Raw genomic sequence first — 19,416 nt, forward strand, 5'->3', positions numbered from 1 at the left:
GTTCTTGGGCTTGTGAGGCAGGCAGTGGAACCACTGAGCTAAATCCCTGGCCCTGACAAGGGTCTTCTCTGTGTACTAAGTTCCTCATGCAGTCTCTTTCCACCTAGCTTTTCTCAACTCATTTTCTTTTTTTCCTTTCTTTTACTTTCCTTTTTGCTCTTGTAAGCAAGAGTAATTTTGTACTTATGGTATTAAGTTTTTAAATCTTACTGGAGCATCTTAAAAAATTTTTACCTCATATAACAAATTGTTCTAATATTTAGCAGACTTCTGAAGAGGCATTTAGCTTCAAATTATTGAAATGTCTATGGAATTCTCCCTTAGGTCAATTTTATAAAGCTCTAAATGTTAGAAGAAAGAGGTGAAAAATAAACAGAGAATGCAGAGAGGAAGAGGGAGAGAGAGGAACAAGAGAAGGAGAGTGGGATTGTGATAATAGGCCAAAATAGTTCATGAAAAGGGGATGGAAGATATAACGTTTCTTGTCTATAACTGTGAACAGTAAAATGAACTCTTAAGAAAGAAGTGAGACCAACAAGTCAGGCAGAGATCAAGGTACTACTTTATTGGATTAGATACTGAACAATGAATGTCTTTAAAATTGTTAACATACATTTTACCCAATCAAGATAACATTTAGTTTGATTAAAAAGTAAAGCTATGTTGTCCATTGCTTCTAAGTTTCAAGCACAGCAACTTTTTAAGGGATTTTTTAACAAGAGATACTTGAAGTATTAATTTTTTTGTCTAATATCTTTATTTCCATAGATTATGTAAAATTATTTTTAGAGACAAGTACATTTAAAAAATATGTATTATAAATCTTTGTACCACCTGAGTAATCAGTTGCTAAATGTAAATTTTAGTGTGTTGTGCCCAGATCGTGAAGTCTCAGAGACCACCAGGAGGCCGTTTCCGATCTAAGCACACGAGGGTCGTTTATTCAAGCTTAAGCAGGGACTCTCAATTGTCACCGACGCAGCGGATCGAGATTGAGAGCCCCGAGCCTCAAAACTAGCAGGGTTTTTATTGAGTATACAACAAGCTTTGGTTGTTAGTAGCCAGGTGATTGGTTAATACTAAATACATATGAAGTGTAGGGTTTTGATTGGTTAGGCTTAGGGGGGGTTAAGGGGGTTACGTATAGATTTTTGCAAGGGAGAAGGGGGGCAAAGGTTAGTGGTCGACTGTCATAAGCTGATGGTTAGCAGATCCACTGACTAATGGTCACATCTATCTTTTGTGGGCAGTTAGCCATTAACTGCTTATCCCATAGATAGTGTGTCCGGAATGTTTTTCCTGAGTACACAGATGGCTGGGTAATAAACTTAGGAATTTTGAGTGGATAAGCACAAATTTGAGAGAACAAAGGAGACGGCTCCAAAATGGAGTCATTTTGGTCCCACATTCCCCCCTTCTCATGATGCTATAGAGGGCCAATCATGGGCCTCTGGGGGTTAATTTTATCAAGTCGGTAGGAATTGGCTGGTATTGGGACCTGAGCACCATTAACTGAACAGCGTTAATTCGTTTTTTGATGAACAAAACTAGTCTATTGAGTATACAAGGTCTAAAGGTCAACAGTAGTAACACGATAAGCAAGGGGCCTAGCAGGGTAGAGATTAGGGTAGTTAGCCAAGGGGAAGAATTAAACCAAGATTCGAACCAGTTTTGAGATAGTTCTCTTTCTCGCTTACGTTTGGCGATGTCCTCCCTAACTTTAGCCATGGACTCTTTGACCACTCCTGAATGATCTACATAGAAACAACATTTTTTATCTAAGGCAACGCAGAGTCCTCTCTGTAGAAGGGGGTGTCTCGTAATATTGCCCTGCGAATTACATGGTTGTAACCCGGTGTTTGTGAATCGACCGGGGGGAGGGTACACCCCTTTTTTGTTTTCCCACATTCAGGCCTTCCCCGTGACTCTAGGCTCCAGTGTCCGATATCCCAGCTGCCAGTGGCTAGCCGACAGAGATCAAACTCTAGAGCAGGCCACCAGGTTAATGGTGGGCTCACTTTGGACGAGCTGTTAATAATGTCACCTGTGGCGGTATTGATGATCATCCAGGTTAAATTTAGGGGAGCATGTGGGTTCTGTCTTCTTAAAATCGGTGTCAAAAGTACAGTTATCACAATCATGACCGTCGACGACGCAGCTTGAGTTTGAGGGGATTGTCTTGGTCTTTGGACACCTGCCATGATGGAACGAAGTCCTCTAGGACAGCGTGAGGATCTGCAAGGCGAACGTGGGTGTAGTGCACCCACGAGGCAATCCCGTCGACCTTGAGAGCGGTGGGCGTGGTCAGGACTGTGCCGTAGGGTCCTTTTTAACGGGGCTCAAGGTCCTTTTGTCGGTGTCTCCGGACGAAGACTCAGTCTCCTGGTCGATAGCGATGGGGCTCGGGAGGCGGTCCAGTTTGATATAAGGCTTTTAATTTAGGCCAGATATCCTCATGCACACTTTGGAGGCTTTTTAAAGAAAGTAACAACTTTTGGTCATCAAATTTAACAAGCACATTTGATTGAAGGTTGGGAATAATGGGAGGGGGAATTTCAAACATGATTTTAAAGGGAGTTAATCTCATCTTATAGGGTGAATTGTGTACCCTATAGAGGGCGAAGGGAAGGAGAGTCACCCAGTCACCGCCAGTCTCTAAGGTTAATTTAGTTAAGGTCTCTTTTAATGTTCTATTTATCTTCTCTACCTGTCCTGAACTTTGGGGTCTGTATGCACAATGTAATTTTTAATCCGTCCCCAATATCTGTGCTAGGGTTTGACTCACCTTGGAAATAAAGGCGGGTCTATTATCTGATCTTAGCATTACTGGAAAACCATACCTTGGCAGGATGTCTTCTAGCAGTTTCTTAGTCACACTTCACGCTGTTTCATGTTTGGTAGGAAACGCTTCTGTCCATCCTGAAAAAGTGTCTACAAAAACTAACAAGTATTTATAACCATACCTTTCAGGTTTTACCTTGGTGAAGTCCAATTTCCAATAGGCTCCAGGTCGGCTTCCCCTCAGCCTATTTCCTGGGTTGGCCCTATTGTGGGTGGCATTTGTCAATTGACAGGCTTTGCAGGTAGCAACAATATGTTCAATTTTAGAATTAGCATCACGGATCTTAATTTCAGCATGTCTCAGGAGATCTTGCATTTTTCGAGTGCCCATGTGGGTGGTCCGGTGTATCTTGGAGAGAACTTGTTCTCCCAGTGTCTTAGGCAAGATGACTTTACAATCAGAAGATTTCCACCACCCGTTGAGGCACTGAGGCATAGGTAATTGTTTTATCCAATTTAAATCTTCTTCAGTGTACTGGGGTTTTTCTGGTAGGGCTGCACTTCCCGGATCGGGCAGCTGAGTGGCCAGTGTCAGATTAATCTTTAAGGCTATTTTTCGGGCTGTCTGGTCAGCTAAATTATTTCTTCTGGCAATTGGAGTGTCACCTTTTTGGTGTCCTGGGCAATGGATAATGGCTAATTTTTTAGGTAGCCAGAGGGCTGTTAAGAGGGCAAGGATCTCTTCTTTGTTTTTAATAGTCTTTTCTTCAGCTGTCAGGAGTCTCCTTTCTTTGTAGATGGCCCCATGGACGTGTGCAGTGGCAAAGGCATACCGGCTATCTGTGTATATATTTAACTTTTGGCCCCGTCCTAAAGTCAATGTCTTGGTCAGGGCTACGAGCTCTGCCCGTTGTGCTGAGGTCCCGGTGGGCAATGGTTCTGCCCAAATGACCTCAGTTTCTGTCACCACAGCTGCCCCAGCATACCTGTGGCCCTCACGAACAAAGCTGCTCCCATCAGTGTACCAGGTGTTGTCTGCATCTGGCCATGGTTGGTCACTCAGATCTGCTCGAATTCCGTGTACCTGGGCCAGGATGTCTGTGCAGTCGTGAAGCGGAGCCTCTAAGTTCGGGTCTGGCAACAGTGTGGCTGGGTTTAAAGCAGCCGGGGCCTGAAAGACAACTCGGGTTGGATTTAGGAGTAAGCTCTGGTAGTGGGTCAGGCGAGCATTACTGAGCCATCGATCCGGAGGCTGTTTTAGGACTCCCTCAATGGCGTGAGGGGTGGTCACGCATAGTTTTTGGCCTAATGTCAACTTGTCAGCGTCTTTGACCATTAGAGCTACTGCTGCAATCATTCTTAGGCACGGGGGCCATCCTGACGCAACTGGATCAAGTCTTTTTGATAAGTACGCCACTGGGCGGCGCCATGGCCCTAGATGCTGGACCAGGACGCCCTTAGCGACTCCTTTGTTTTCATCAATGTAAAGGTGGAATGGCTTAGTAATATCGGGCAAGCCCAAGGCTGGTGCCGTCAGCAAGGCTGTTTTAATTTGATCGAAAGATTTTTGTAGCTTTTCTGTCCATTGAAAAGCCTGATTGTCTTTGGTTGCCTCATAAAGGGGCCTTGCGAGCTCTGCGAACCCCGGTATCCATAGGCGGCAGAAGCCCGCCGATCCCAAGAACTCTCTGACTTTCCGAGGAGAATCTGGTGTGGGTATCTTAAGAACTGTCTCTTTTCTAGCATCCGACAGCCATCTCTGCCCTTCCCTAAGCATGTACCCCAAGTAGCTTACCTCGGGTTTGCAGATCTGGGCCTTTTTGGCGGACGCCCGGTACCCCAGTTCTCCTATGACTATCAAGAGTCTCTTGGTTCCACTTAGGCAGTCTTCCCGCGTTTCAGCTGCTATGAGGAGGTCATCTACATATTGTAACAGAGTTAGTTGGGGGTTCTGGAGGCGAAACTCACCCAGGTCTTTATGTAGGGCCTCGTCGAAGATGGTGGGAGAGTTTTTGAATCCTTGGGGTAATCGGGTCCATGTCAGCTGTCCGTTGAGGCCTTGTTCTGGGTCACTCCATTCAAATGTAAAGATGTGTTGGCTTTTGGGTGCTAGCGGAAGGCTAAAAAAAGCATCTTTGAGATCCAAGACTGTGTACCATCGATGGCTTGGGGGAAGTGAACTCAAAAGGGTGTATGGATTAGGCACTGTGGGGTGGATGTCCATAACCCTCTTGTTCACTTTCCGGAGATCCTGCACTGGCCAATAGTCATTAGAATGAGGTTTTCGCACTGGCAACAAGGGGGTGTTCCAGGCTGATTGACAAGGCCTAAGAATCCCCTGAGCAAGCAACCTCCTGATGTGTGGAGTTATTTCCTTCTGGGCCTCTAGGGGCATAGGATATTGGCGAACTTGTACAGGATCTGCCCCAGGTTTTATTTCTACAAACACTGGTGCTCTGTGTGCAGCTAACCCCATGTCTCCAGTCTCTGCCCATGCTTGTGGGAACATGATGAGCCATTGTTCCATGTCAGGATCAGGAGGGGCCCTCTTCTGATGTAGCAGATATTTATCTTCTAGGTTTATGGTTAGTACCTGAATGGGCCTTCCCTCTTGATTAAGGACTTTTGTGCCCCCGGGTTGGAAATGAATTTGAGCCCCTAATTTAGTCAGTAAGTCTTTTTCCAATAAGGGGTAGGGGCAGTCTGGTATAATCATAAATGAGTGGGTTACTTGGCCCACTCCCAAGTCTACTGTTTTTTTTGGGTTGTCTATGAATACTTTTTCATGCCTGTAGCTCCTTGAACCCAGGAGGTCTTATCAGAAACATGGCCACATGGTTTAAGTAGGACCGAATGTTGAGCCCCTGTATCCACTAGGAACTCGATAGGTCTCCCCTCCACTTTTAAGGTTACCCTGGGCTCGGGGAGGGGTGCCGAACCCCGTCCCCCCTAATCATTTAATTCATCCATAGCCAGGATAGGGGCCTTGGGGCGTCCTTCCTGTTTTTTTTTTTTTTTTTTTTGGGACAGTCTCTGGCCCAGTGTCCATATTCTTTGCAATGAGCACATTGATTTTTCCCCAACTGGGGGCGCTCTCTGTGTCTCTCTTTGTTTTTTCCTTTTATCACAATCTTTCTTAGTCTACGTTCACGTTCCTTCTGTTCTCCCGCAGTGGCAGCCAGAAGGATCCGAGCTAAGTCTCGGGTCTGGCGGTCATCAGCTTTTTCTCATTTCTCCTCTGCGGTTTTTCTATTGTTATACACTTTCTCTGCCACTGCCACTAAGTCCTGAATACTCTTTTCTCCTAACCTATCTACTTTCTGTAACTTTCTCTTAATGTCTGGCGCCGCCTGGTTGACAAAATGTATTATTACAGCTGCCTTTGTCTCAATTGCTTCTGGGTCCATAGGAGTGTACCTACGAAAAGCTTCCTGAATTCTTTCTAGGAAAGCAGCAGGGCTTTCATCTAACTTTTGTTGTACATCCCCTACCTTAGCCAAATTTGTAGGCTTCTTCGCTGCTGCTTTCAGACCTTTTAATAGAGCCTGGCGATAGACCCAAAGCCTCTCCTTACCTTCTGCCGTGTTGAAGTCCCAGTTGGGTCGGGACAGAGGAAAAGAAGTGTTGATAGTGTCAGCATTGGTGGTGGGTTGACCATTGTCACCAGGAACCAATTTCCTGGCCTCATTCTGGATCCTCTCTCGTTCCTCAGTGGTGAACAGGACCTGCAGAAGCTGTTGACAGTCATCCCAAGTGGGCTGATGGGTAAACAAAACGGTTTTTAACAGGTTAATCAAATCTCTAGGGTTATCAGAAAAATTGGCGTGTTGTCGGCGCCAGTTATAAAGATCGCTGGTAGCAAAGGGCCAGTAATGATGAGGCTGGTTTTCATGTTCATCAGGGGGCCCTATTGCTCGCAGCGGGCAGACAGTTGAGTCTGCCGGTCCTGCCGGCGAGGCGGCGCGCCGGTGACGAGTATTTTGGGCGGGACCATCACGGTTGTCGGCGGCGCCCGGGGCGGGCTCCCTAGCCCCGGCTGGGACTGGGTCACCTCCTCCAGCCTGCTGTGGCGGAAGAAAGGGGAGGGAATAGGGGGGAGGAAATATAAGATCTTCTTCGGTCCCTCCCTGGAGGACAGGGTAAAGTGGCGCGGTTGGCTTGGTTTCGGTTTGTTTTTCATCCGCGCGCTTTTTAGGAGCCTTTTCATTGGCCGTCAGGATTAACTCCGGTTGCTGCTGCTGTGAAGGCAAAAAGAGCTTAACCCATGGGGGCGGGTTAGAAATCAGAAATTCCCAAACGGCGATGTAGGGTATCTGATCGGGGGGGAGGATGGCTTTACGAACTCTGCGAATAATCTGCAAATCAAAAGTTCCCTCGGGGGGCCATCCTACCCCAAGGGTGGGCCACTCCGAGCTACAGAGGGTGATGAACTTAGCCTTTTTAATTTTTAAACTTAGGTTACGAGCGCTCTCCCTAACTTCCTTGAAATGATCTTTCATGAGGGAAAGGGGGTAGTCACAGTCTGTCCCATCGTCTCAGTCCAAGTCAGTACAACACACAGACAAACACAACAGAAAAACACGAGAGACAAAATTGTCCTCCGCCTGATCGGAGGCAATGCAAATGGGACGACGGCCTCCTGCCGTGCCGCGGGAGCGACCCGCACCGTCCCTCCAGGAGTCTCACTGACTCGTACTCTTGGGGCACTCCGTCCCCACCAGCGGAATCCGGAACGTCTTCCAGGATCCCGGGTCGGCGGCCCTTGCAGCGCGTCCGCCTAGACCGTCTGCCGACCTTCCCAGAAAATAGGCCCAGACTTTACAAACACAAAAAACACTCACCAGCCGGCGTTGACCCTCCGGTACGGGAGTCCTGAAGGTCTTGGGATCCCGGACGAGCCCCCAAATGTTGTGCCCAGATCGTGAAGTCCCAGAGACCACCAGGAGGCCGTTTCCGATGTAAGCACACGAGGGTCGTTTATTTAAGCTTAAGCAGGGACTCTCAATTGTCACCGACGCAGCGGATCGAGATTGAGAGCCCCGAGCCTCAAAACTAGCAGGGTTTTTATTGAGTATACAACAAGCTTTGGTTGTTAGTAGCCAGGTGATTGGTTAATACTAAATACATATGAAGTGTAGGGTTTTGATTGGTTAGGCTTAGGGGGGGTTAAGGGGGTTACGTATAGATTTTTGCAAGGGAGAAGGGGGGCAAAGGTTAGTGGTCGACTGTCATAAGCTGATGGTTAGCAGATCCACTGACTAATGGTCACATCTATCTTTTGTGGGCAGTTAGCCATTAACTGCTTATCCCATAGATAGTGTGTCCGGAATGTTTTTCCCTGAGTACACAGATGGCTGGGTAATAAACTTAGGAATTTTGAGTAGATAAGCACAAATTTGAGAGAACAAAGGAGACGGCTCCAAAATGGAGTCATTTTGGTCCCACAAGTGCTCTTGGGTTCTTAAGATTTATAAATAGACAAGATATTTTGATCTATTAATTTTTTTTTTAATCTGGAATTGAACTCTGGACCTTGGGCTTGCGGGGCCACTTGTGGTCCTTGTGCTTGAGCAGCACCATTGAGCTAAATCCCCGGCCTGATCTATTAAATGTGTTTATAAATTATTTATACATAAGTTTTAAGATTGAATTTCTGAAGTTATTAAGAATTAAAACTGTAATATATAATTCTATATTAAAATTATAGATATATATACATGTGAAGAAAATTTCCCCTAAGGGGAGCCCCTTGGGCTTGAGGAACTACCAGACAAAACTGCTTGTCCATGCCTGAAAAGGGAGCTGCATGAAACAATTTGCTTCAGTTTTCTCTACTAATAGTCCACTAATAGTCACCACTCTAGTCTTCCCCAGAGCCTTATTGTGTCCCACCCCAATACATTTAATAAAAATTATTACATGGTGCTATGCTTGTATCTAGATGTTCCCTCAAAGCCTTATTTGCTTATAGGTGGAGGTTTTAGGAAGTGGCTGGATTCAAGGTGTGTGAATATGAATGAAGGGTGTGATGTCTGGATTAGTCCCCTAATTGGATTAGCATAGTTCTGGGTGTGGCTGAATGGATTTACTGAATAGGGAAGCCCCACCTTGAGTGGGTGGCACTATGGGTTCCTGGACCATTGTGACTTGAGCAAAGGAGCCACCGTCCTGGAGAGGCTGTGCAATGAGTCACAGGAAGGGGAAACCAGTTAGCTTGCAAGGTTGTGGATTTCCAGCCTCATCTGGAACATTATCTTCAAACTGCAGAACTTCTACCCTCCATGCTTTACTACGTATTTTGTAACTCTACCTGACAATGATGCAGTTGGGATTATCCTGCTGCATTTATTCTCACCAGTTTCTTTAATGCTTTTGGAATTCTGTTGGGAAACAGCTACCAACTGAATCCCTAGTGCTGCCAATAACACAGGTAATGATATTAGGACCTCCAAATATGATATAAGGGAAATATAACTCCTAACCTGTTAGATGTCTAATATGTTGTTTGTGTTCTCTAAAACTGAAGAATGAATTCTAGGAAAAATGGAAGTTAAGAGTAGGAAATATATATATTTTTTTCTTAAATTCTTTTATTGGTACATTTTAGGTATACAATACGTTTACGTTTATCATTGGGTGCTTGTACTTGTACATGATGTATCTTGGTTCTTATTTTTTCCTCATTCCCTGTGCTCCCTTCATCCTCTCCCCATTTCCCTATTTACAAAGACTTTGTTTCCATTTTTTCCTTTTCTCATAATTTTTCCTTTCCCATCTTAAGAGTAGGAAATATTTATTGAGGGGGAAAGATACAGCTCCTGAGAGGCAGGAGGGGCTCTGAAAGTGGGTTGCTGAGGATCCCACTTCTCAGAGGAAGTTTTACAGAGCACAACCACTCGGGTACAATGTGGGTTACAACTATGATCAACCAATAAGATTATAAGGATAGTTGCTCAGGTAATATTGACGCAATGTGGCAGCAAGTCACATAGCAAGTGCACATGGAAAGAATAAAGAACTTCTCAGGAAGGCATGAGTCTGAGGGTCTTGGTTACCCACGAGGTGACTGATGTCTGTCTAGATTTCATTAGACCAAGTGTTAGCACTTATCTTAGGCCTGGTCATTTTGTTTTTTTTCTGAGGCCTAGCCTCCAAGAGATGTGCCTCCAGCCACAGTTGTAATGTGTTTTTACTTTTTTCCTGACTCTCTCAAGGGCCTAGCCCTGGCTGACTTCCTGTAATATTCCTACCTAACTTAGCTGTCTACGATACCATGAGTTAACAGCTTACCGATCATCCCCACTTTGTCCTGCAAGTCGACCTCAGATAAACGATTTGGCCTGAAATCCTTTCTACCCATACTTCTCTAATGTTCATGGTTCCTTGGAAGCTCCTGGCACACATTTAGTGTTAAGTGACTTCTGGGAGGTGATAAGCTTTGAATTCCATTTGAGGGAACACTAGATAGATAGCAAAACTGGGTAACTTCCTGGAGCTTTGCTTAAGAGATCTGACTTGGGGATTACTGACAACAGCATAGTTTTCAATATTTTCCCCTGTGCAAACAAGAAGCTAAAATCCACATGATAGGGATGGTGGAATAAGAGATTCCTAAGAATGTTTCCTTTCCCCTTCCTGGAACCTGGGATCCAGCCTTAGATTGCCTTGTTCCAGGCTTCTTAAAACAAAAAGAAATCTATATTAATAACTATTATAATAATGCTGTGATACATTAGATCATTAGGTCAGAGAAGTTCCTGTTATGTATACCTTTAGTTTATGGAGGAAGGGTATAGAAGTGAGGTTCTCAGCATGTACTCCTGTATTTAGCAACATGAATGTCCCTGCTCATCAGGACAAAGGGGCTGACACCTGCATAACCAAGTGCTAAAAATATTTTAATATTTAATGTTGTGGAACCATGTGGCAAAATAGATCCCATGCAAAAGGAGAAAATGAAGTCAGCCCAGTAAAAGTAAAAGAAGCAGATCATGAGAATGACAGTCCTTTGAGTAGCTCTGACTTCCGGGCTGGAAATGTTTGCAAACCTGGAGCTATGCAGGTAGAGGACGCACTTGTGATGTTTGTACAGATGGAAAGCCATGTAGCTACTGCTCCAGCCCATGAGACTCTGGAAGATAAGATCTCGAAGAGCCATGAAAGAGGAAAATCCATGTAACTATTTGATTAGATGGTAGCATGTAACAATGCCCAACATACATTCTAAGCCCAGATGGTTCATACTACTGACTGCTGTGATGTAGTGGAGCAAGTTGGAACTTAGCAGGACGTTAAAGATCCAAAAGAGGAGAAGACAGGGAAGAACTTTCCATGAAGTCTGTGGTTTGAACTTTCTCCACAGGGTGATCCTGGGATTGATGGTGATCATCTGGATCACACTGAGCAGACAGGTGGTGCAGATGGAAAGACCACGAGCCACTCTTTCAAGATAAATCACAATTTTACAACAAACACTACCTAGGAAGTTTCTGAAATAAAAAATTGTGATTGTACCTCTGATCCCTGTGCTACATATAATGATTGTGTTTGAAAAAGCCAAGTGGATGAGGATAAAGTCTATGGGTCTTTTCTCAGTAATCATGACAAAAACATATATGTGTTTTACAACTATAAGGATGTTCCCAATAATTCCAAGTCCACTAAGAGAGAGGAAGATGATTCTCTGGATGAGGTTACTCCAATTTGATGTCATGGATAGGACTAGGAAAAAAATGTTTTGAGAAACACAAATAAGTAAAGATGACACATTTCTTGTCTGTGCATTTTCTCTGTGTTGACTTTAATGTAAAGAACTGTTTCTGAGATATGTAACTGTACACAGCTCTTCCCTAGCTGGTGCTTGAACTCATTCTTTGCCCCTTTCCCTCTTCTTTTCTTGCTTCCTCTTCTATGGAAGTGACAACTACAATGACAACTACACTTTGGGTATAAATTTCATTCTAATGCATCTGGCCATCTTCCTAAAAGGGCTTTCTTTGTATCATTCATCTCTAAAATTTATATGACTATTTTCCTGCTAGACAAAAGCTAAAAGCAGCACCATAAAATCAATTTCTAAGCCTTGATTTAAATATCACCTTCAATGCCTTCTTCTTTTTCACACCTAGTCAATCACATCATTTTATTGGGTTTGTATTTCACTTTAGATCCATACACACACATCCCTCAAGTGAGTAGTGAGCTAAGAAATCACTGCAGCTTTTCCAAAGAATTATTACCCTTCTCCTCGAACCCTGTGGTAAGTCTTGAGCACAGGTGACACAGAGGCTGTTAGGTAGGAGAGTAGAAAAGTCAAACCTTCTTGCTTCCAGGTGGGGCTAAATCAGTGGTAAAATTTGTTGCCCAGTCTTCTACACAGGTGGGCTCAATTGATGCTGATTTCTTTATTCCCCCTACTTATCCTGCTCTTACTCTCCATTTCTCTTGAGACCACTTTCCCAGTAAAGCATCAGAGAGAAAGTTCCCTCTTAGGCCCTGGTTATGTGGACTGCAACAAAGACATGTATTACTTACTCTAACTTTTTTTTTTTTTTTTTTGTACCAGGGATCGACCTTGGGTCCTTGCACTTGTGCAGCAGGCAGTGAAACCACTGTGCTAAATCCCTGGCTCTAACTTTTAGTATTTGTCAAATCTTCTGATTTTCTCAGTTCCATCAGGCCCATCTTGTAGATCAAGCCTCCCTAATGTCTCACATGTAAGTTGTATAATTGCTTTACAAATGGTATGTATGCCCTTTCTTGTCTCATGGCATTCTTTATTATAGCCAAAGTGAGCTTTTGAACAAGAAATCTTTTGTTTTACTTTTTACATATAATAGAAGCTTTGCATGTCAACTACAACTGTACTTATCCTTCATAATTTGCCATCCTGTCCTCCTTACTAAACTATCTCTTACCCCCAAAATATGTAACACTGGCACTTCTCTCACAAGAATATGTGCAGTACCTCTGGGTTGCTCTTTGCCTACCATTATCCTTCATAGCTAACTGCTGCCCACTGATCACAAATTAGTTTAGGATTTTGTTTCTTCCACTTTCTCTTATCTCTAAAATGTGCTGCCTGTGCTGCACACTCTCTATTCTGTGTGTCTGCTTCCTTCCTGCATTGTACAGAGCAAAATATGAGAGACACTGCCTTCCTAGCTGGTGTCTAAATTGCCTAGCACAGCACCTACTAATAAAGGTTCCAATCTAGTTTATAAATAAATTATGAAATGAGGTTTATTGTTGCAAAACTCTACATTAGTCACAGCGATGAACTGACAAGCCAGTTTGGAGAGATATTTTAATGTGTTTCCTTGTGAATGTCAAGACTGAATAGCCTGGAAGTGTCAATTCACTTTTGTTTTTGTTTTTGGTACCAGGGATTGAACTCTGGGTCTTTGTGCTTGCAAGGCAGGTGGCGGAAAATACAGAGAAAAGAAGGAAGCAGACTGCAATACTAACCTCAGTTCCCAGGGAGAAGAGAAATTGGTATGTTTTACTGGCATTATCATTTGATTCTAGGAACTTCATGTCTTTGTTGACTTTTTCTGTGACTCATTGATCATGTAAGAGTATTTTGTTTGATCTCCACGTGTTGGCATAATTTCAGTGGCTCCTTTTGTGATTGACTTCATTTTTTACTTTCATTGCACTACAATCTGAATATATACATGGAACAGTTTTGATTCATTTGTTATTTAAGCATGCTTATTTAAACATGCTTCATGGGTTAGTATGTTGGCTATTTTGGAGAAAGTTCCTTGTGCTGCATGCACATTCTATTTTTCGGGGGTGAAACATTCTATAGATATCTATTAAGTCTATTTGGTCAAAGATGTAGTTCAACTCTGCTATTTCTTTATTGAATTTTGACTAATTATCCTGTCTCTTTGTGATTGTGGAGTATTGCCCCCCCCATAATTGTGCTGTTATATATCTGATCTTTTATGTCCAGTAATGTTTGTTTTATGTAATTGGGTAATTGATACTATATATTTAGAATTGTTATTTCTTCCTGCTTAATTGTTCCAATAATTAATATATAAGCACTTTCTTTGCTTCTTCTGATACATTTTGGCTTGAAATTCACTTTATCTGGAAATAAGATAGCTCTTCCTATTTGCTTTTGGGTTTTTATTGCATGGAATATTTTTTTTCCATCCTTTGACTTTTTTAGTCAATGATTTCTTTTATATAGCTGTCAGGGAAAGGGTTAAAAGTGATGAGAGTAATAGAAATGCAAGTGTTCACTGAATGAGCTTGGCTTGCATGTCTTTCTGCAAGGCTATCTCCTGAAAAAGAAGTGTATAGTGATAACTGTTCACACACATGCACACACACACACACACACACACACACACACACACCACACAGTACTGACCATTGCCAGGCTTTGGCCAATGCTGGGAACAATCCCTTCCAGTTATGCAGCCTGTTGGCATCAAGCCACATTTGTCTGAGTACAGTACTTAAGAAACTAATAAACTGGATATAAGGTTGATATTTTTTCTCTTGCCTGCTGAAAGCTTCATCTCATGGAGGATCCTTCTCCAGAGGATTCTCCTTTATCTTTTGGTTCTGTCCCTTGCTTCAAGGTGTTGTGTAGTAATATATTATTGGACTATGCTCATATCTGCTGTACTTTCGTAATAAACTTACTTTATCTAAATAAAATCATAATATGGCTCTTCACCGTTGGTGCAGATCCAAATCTCAACTTTCTGTGGCCACATGTATGTGGCTCCCTGCTGTTACAATAGCATACTGTTGGAGGGCCGGGGATTTAGCTCAGTGGTTCTGCCACCTGCCTCACAAGTACAAGGTCCTGAGTTTGATCCCCAGCATCAAAAAAAAAAACAAACAACAAGAGCATACTGTTGGGTTTTGTATTTTGATCCATTCTACCAATCTGTGTCTTTTGATTGGGAAATTGAGGCAGGGCAGGGCGCGAAGTGAATAATCTCCCATATCTGGCAGATTCCATTACTGCAGGCAATGAAAAATACAACTCATTCAAATACATAAAAGAGGTTTTGGAGCTCACATCTCTTCTTCTTTGTTAATATTTAGGGGTTTGGGTTTTTTTTTTCTTTCTTTCACTCTTTGCTTTATTCTTTTTCTCATTTGTTTTTCCCACCTATTTTTACCTAATTCCACTAATTTTTAATTCTTTAATTGTATCCTTTAATCTCACTTTCACTCCTCTTCCTCTCTCTTTCTTTCTTTCTTTCTTTCTTTCTTTCTTTCTTTCTTTCTTTCTTTCTTTCTTTCTTTCTTTTTGGTACCAGGGATCATACTCAAGATCTTGCACTTGCAAGGCAGGCACAGCACCACTGAGCTAAATCCCTGGCCTTCCTTTTCTTTTTTAAAACTATCTCTTCCTTCATTTTCCCTTTCCTTCCTCCTTCATTTTTATAGATATTATTAAGCTTTATTAATTTTTAGACATTTAGTTGATTCTGTGCTATTATTGTTGTACCCTTTTCTATTGTTAATGATAGTGTAGTTTTTGCATTTAGAAGACATTTACTGTGGGTCAGTACTATTTGGTTTGTCTTTGTGTGTATACTATTACTGTTGATCATTTTTCTATTGTTAAAGTTGGTACAATGGTAGCTTCAAGTGGCTCTTTTGGTATGTCAAAAGATAGTCTGTCTTTCACTGTATTATTGTTGCTCATTTCTTTGCTATTGCCAAGGGTGGTATATTTGTTACTATTAATTGGATTTTACTGTGAAACTATATGTGGTTTGTTTTGTGTTATCAACATTGCTGCAGCTCAGTTCCAGATAACTGGGTGCTGGTCCAAATACATTGTACCTGCCCCTCCCCAAATAAATGGAGGTGATCTATCTTGGGACAGAGACAAAAGCCTACAGTTAGCCACATCCAGAGTACATCACTACAAAGCAGACATTAACTAAAGTAATCTCCACATCAGCAACAAAATCTTTCCACTATAATTAATCACCTATTCTCAGAACACGTACACAAAAATAGAAACATGAGTTAACAAGGCAATAAAATGGCTCCAAAAAATGCCAGCTGTTCCAGGGCTAATCCGTGGAGCTCTGATGGGGAGGAAATCACAAGCCAAATGGCCGAATTATACAAAATGATAAAAGAAGAAACATAAAAGTAGGTTGATAAGGTGCTCAGCAAGTTAAAAGATGATTTAGCTATTCAGGTATAGAGTTAATACACAAAATGATCAGTGAGCTTGCAGAAGACATAAAGAAAAAGCTAGCTGACTTACAAAATACAGCACAAAACCTGAATGACTAGTTTAGCAAAGAATTAGTGTCCACAAAAGATATCAAGCAGAAAAGCAGAAGACAAAAACTTCTACTGAATGTATGAGTGACAGAAGTGACCTGTGTGAGAACAGAGTGCCAGAACTAGAAGATAGGGCTGAGGCAATGCTTATATACTCAGAGATACCTTCAAGACAATAAGAGACACAAACACTACCAGAGGCTGTTTGTTTTGTCATGTTGCATCCTGATGGTTAAAGTAAAATAATCATGCCAGAATATGAGATATAAATATAGGATATTTGATTTTAGCAAGACTCTTGGGAGTCTTCTCTAATATCTTTGTGCATAAGATTGCTAAATTTCACTGCCTAACTAGCAATTAGGCAAATTCACAGTTGCTTGAACAGCTGATTCAGTTCAACCTGAGGAAGATGTTTTAAGTAAAAAAACTACAGAATGATTTTCGGCTCTTGCTTAGGCATTCTTTCATTTCATAAAATATATGTAAATTAAAGAGAAAAATGAAACATAGATAATGGGAAACAGGGAAGATAGGTCTTTTGCAAAAGGGAAAGGGATGCAAGAGATAGAGTGCAAGGGAAGGGAAGCAAGAAGAAAGGGATGGAAAAAGAATTAAGGTGTGTCATATAAATGTATCAACTCCCTCTGATGAATATAATCATTATGTACTGCAAAGATGTATTAATAAAAATAAAAATTAAAAAAGAATAGGAGAACAAGGGAAATGGACCCAACAGCTGCTAGAAGGCACAAAGAACACTAATAGAAGAGTAATTGGTCTTAGAGAAAACCCAAAAGACAGGAAAAATGGCTTAAAAATATGTTCATAAAAATTCTAGTAGAAGATATTTCAAATATGGGGAAATAATTCAACATATTTGTAAGCAAGGCATACAAAATCCCATGTAGTCAAATTTTCAGAAGTCCAACAAAAGGACAGAATCATAAAGGTTATTAGAGGGAAAAAACCAGAGCATTTATAAAAATAAACCAATTAGGATTACAATAGAGTCTTCAACACAAATTTTGAAGACCAGGAGAGCTTAAATGGAAGTGTTTCAAGCCCTAAAAGAAGACAACTTCCAACCAGACTTATATATCCTGCTAAACTATCTATCAAAATTGATGCAGAGGTAAGGACTTTCTGTGACAAAGAGCACCTTAAAAAATTTATGACCACCAATTCAGGATTACAAAAACTCTCAAGGATATTGTAGGCAGAGAAAATGAAAAGAATAACACCAAAAGATCTAATGGAATGAATACTGTGGGCAGGGTGAGCAGTTCAACAGAAGGGAAAAATAAAGGAATCAGCTACAGAAAAATAATGACAATGACAGGAATAACTCAATACTTCTCAGTAATAACCATCAATGTAAGTGGCCTCCATTTATTGGGGGAAGGGAAGGTATAATGTATTTGGACCAGCACCCAGTTATCTGGAACTGATAAAGCAAAGAGCGAAAGAAAGAAAAGAAAAAATCCCAAACCCCCAAATATTAACAAAGAATAAAAGAAGTGAGTCCCAAAACTTCCTTCATGTGTTTGAAAGAGTTGCATTTTCCAGTGCCTGCCATATTGGAATCTGCCAGATATGGGGAATATTCACTATTTGCCCTGTCCCACCTTCCCTTATGGGTGGGATCAATGCTGTGGTGTTTGCCCTGGGGCTATATTCACTTCAGCCACTCTCAGTGTCCCTTTCTCTGTGTGCCCCCCTGTCAGCCCAGCTTTGTGGCTGTCGTACTGAGGTGCCTCCCTTGCTCCAGAGGTCCCTTTGTCCTTATACCCCAGTCTGTGACAACCATCCAAGCTAAGCCATATCCCTGATCACATTGGCAGATGGGAGATATAAACAGACCACTGAGCTCTGTGCTGGATGTAGGCATTAGGGTGGGAATGAAGGAGTCAAGCAGTCTGCTGGACTTAATGCCAGCACTTTCAGACACAGCTCACTCTGATAACAACACATGGCTGACCTGGCTTTCTCACCACATAAGTTGGGTCCACTATGTTCTCAGAGGTTAAATTTCCCAGAGGGTTTATATCTAGCCTGAACCTTCTCTGTGACTGTCTCTTGTGTCCATCTCCCAACCAGTCACTATGGCAGGGTAACCCCCCAAACCAAAAAAATATGGTTATTTTTTGGCTTCTGATTCCTAGAGTAACTCAGTCTTAAACAATTAATCTCCTCCCAATATGGTTCCTGATTAATAATTTTCAAATATGGCATGCATTGGAATGGATTTCTTCTTCAATTTTAGGCTGTGTGCAGAAGGAATCATTTTCAGAATATAACCACATGCTGTATTTGTAGTTTACAGTATCAATGGCTTTCCTTGGGGCTAGGGTTAAAGGTTTGGTCCTTTTTTCCTCCCTGGGCTGGCAACCCTTTCTGGGATTACTTTGTGTTTGTAGAGATTTCTCTTCTCCCTGGGAACTGAGGTTATTATTGCAGTCTGCTTCCTTCTTTTCTCTGTGTTTTCTTCATTTTCTCCAGTTCCTTTATTATTTCTATTTTTTAGATCAGCTCTTTCTTGCTTCCCAGAGCTTTTCTTTCTTTTTTTCTGTCCTAACTTGTTTCCCAGTTTTGCAAGTCCAGGTTGTGCAGAGATTGGGATATGCTGCTGAAATTTAAACTGCCATCTAGGAAAAAATCCTAGGTTGTTAATATCTATAAAATTCTCATTCTTTTCAAAACATCTGATTCCATTTAATTCCTGAAGAAATCAGGACATTTTGGGAGTTGAATTTTTTAGATCTAAAGTTTATTCATTCCTATATGATAATTAAATACACTTATATCTTATATTTTCCAAAAATTCACCAGATTTATAGGTTTGATAGGATTAAGTATGATGTTTTGGCTCTGATCCCCAAATTTTCCACTAGGGAATGAGGACTAGATTATCCAATTATGATCAACAGGACAGACATTTCATGATGTTCTATGGACACATGAAAATCCTGGAATGGATTTTAGAGCCGACAGTATCTAGAACAAAGCCATATAAACTGTTGAAAATCATTCAGGAAAAGTTCCTAGACTTTTTGTTATTCCATCCAGGGGCATATGTGTGAAAATGTATCAAAAATGTGTGAAAGTATTGTAATGAATCAGATCACAGTGATTGATATGAGAACACTAAGCAGCGATTATGATTTTCATATTGTAGGTCAAGGAGGTAGGATTGTATTCAAGTTTTTCTAGGTTGTGTGAACCAAATTTGCTATACTGAATGAAGGTGAAACTTTAGGACCTCTTCAGTGTACCCTAGAGGAAATTATCTAAAGCCTCAGAAAGATTGAAATGCTGTACTGATTTCTCACATAAAACCTGCTCATTCAAATC

The 19,416-nt window shown here is 41.7% G+C and overlaps 2 protein-coding genes and 1 long non-coding RNA gene across 3 annotated transcripts; all 3 read right to left on the minus strand.

Annotated features, from left to right (window-relative positions):
* Positions 1 to 544: 544 nt before the first annotated feature.
* Positions 545 to 7,624, minus strand: LOC147826257 (uncharacterized). Its single transcript, XM_087181879.1, is given in 3 exon segments — positions 545 to 5,542; positions 5,545 to 5,760; positions 5,763 to 7,624. Coding segments are annotated over 3 exon segments (4,398 nt in total). The 5' UTR covers positions 7,281 to 7,624; the 3' UTR covers positions 545 to 2,878.
* On the minus strand, positions 545 to 8,357 carry LOC147826258 (uncharacterized). The gene is made up of 2 exons (XR_015439401.1): positions 7,623 to 8,357; positions 545 to 2,471 (listed from the first exon to the last, which is right to left on the minus strand). It is a non-coding gene; the product is annotated as an uncharacterized LOC147826258 (long non-coding RNA).
* Positions 8,358 to 10,588: 2,231 nt separating this feature from the next.
* Positions 10,589 to 11,509, minus strand: LOC101696492 (putative vomeronasal receptor-like protein 4). The gene is given in 3 exon segments (XM_087181082.1): positions 10,589 to 10,946; positions 10,948 to 11,017; positions 11,020 to 11,509. Coding segments are annotated over 3 exon segments (903 nt in total). The 5' UTR covers positions 11,495 to 11,509.
* Positions 11,510 to 19,416: the final 7,907 nt, after the last annotated feature.

Source organism: Heterocephalus glaber, unplaced genomic scaffold (genome assembly GCF_053883595.1).
Source record: "Heterocephalus glaber isolate CG9 unplaced genomic scaffold, H.glaber_assembly_v1.0 deba00001472, whole genome shotgun sequence".
NCBI lineage: Eukaryota > Metazoa > Chordata > Mammalia > Rodentia > Bathyergidae > Heterocephalus > Heterocephalus glaber.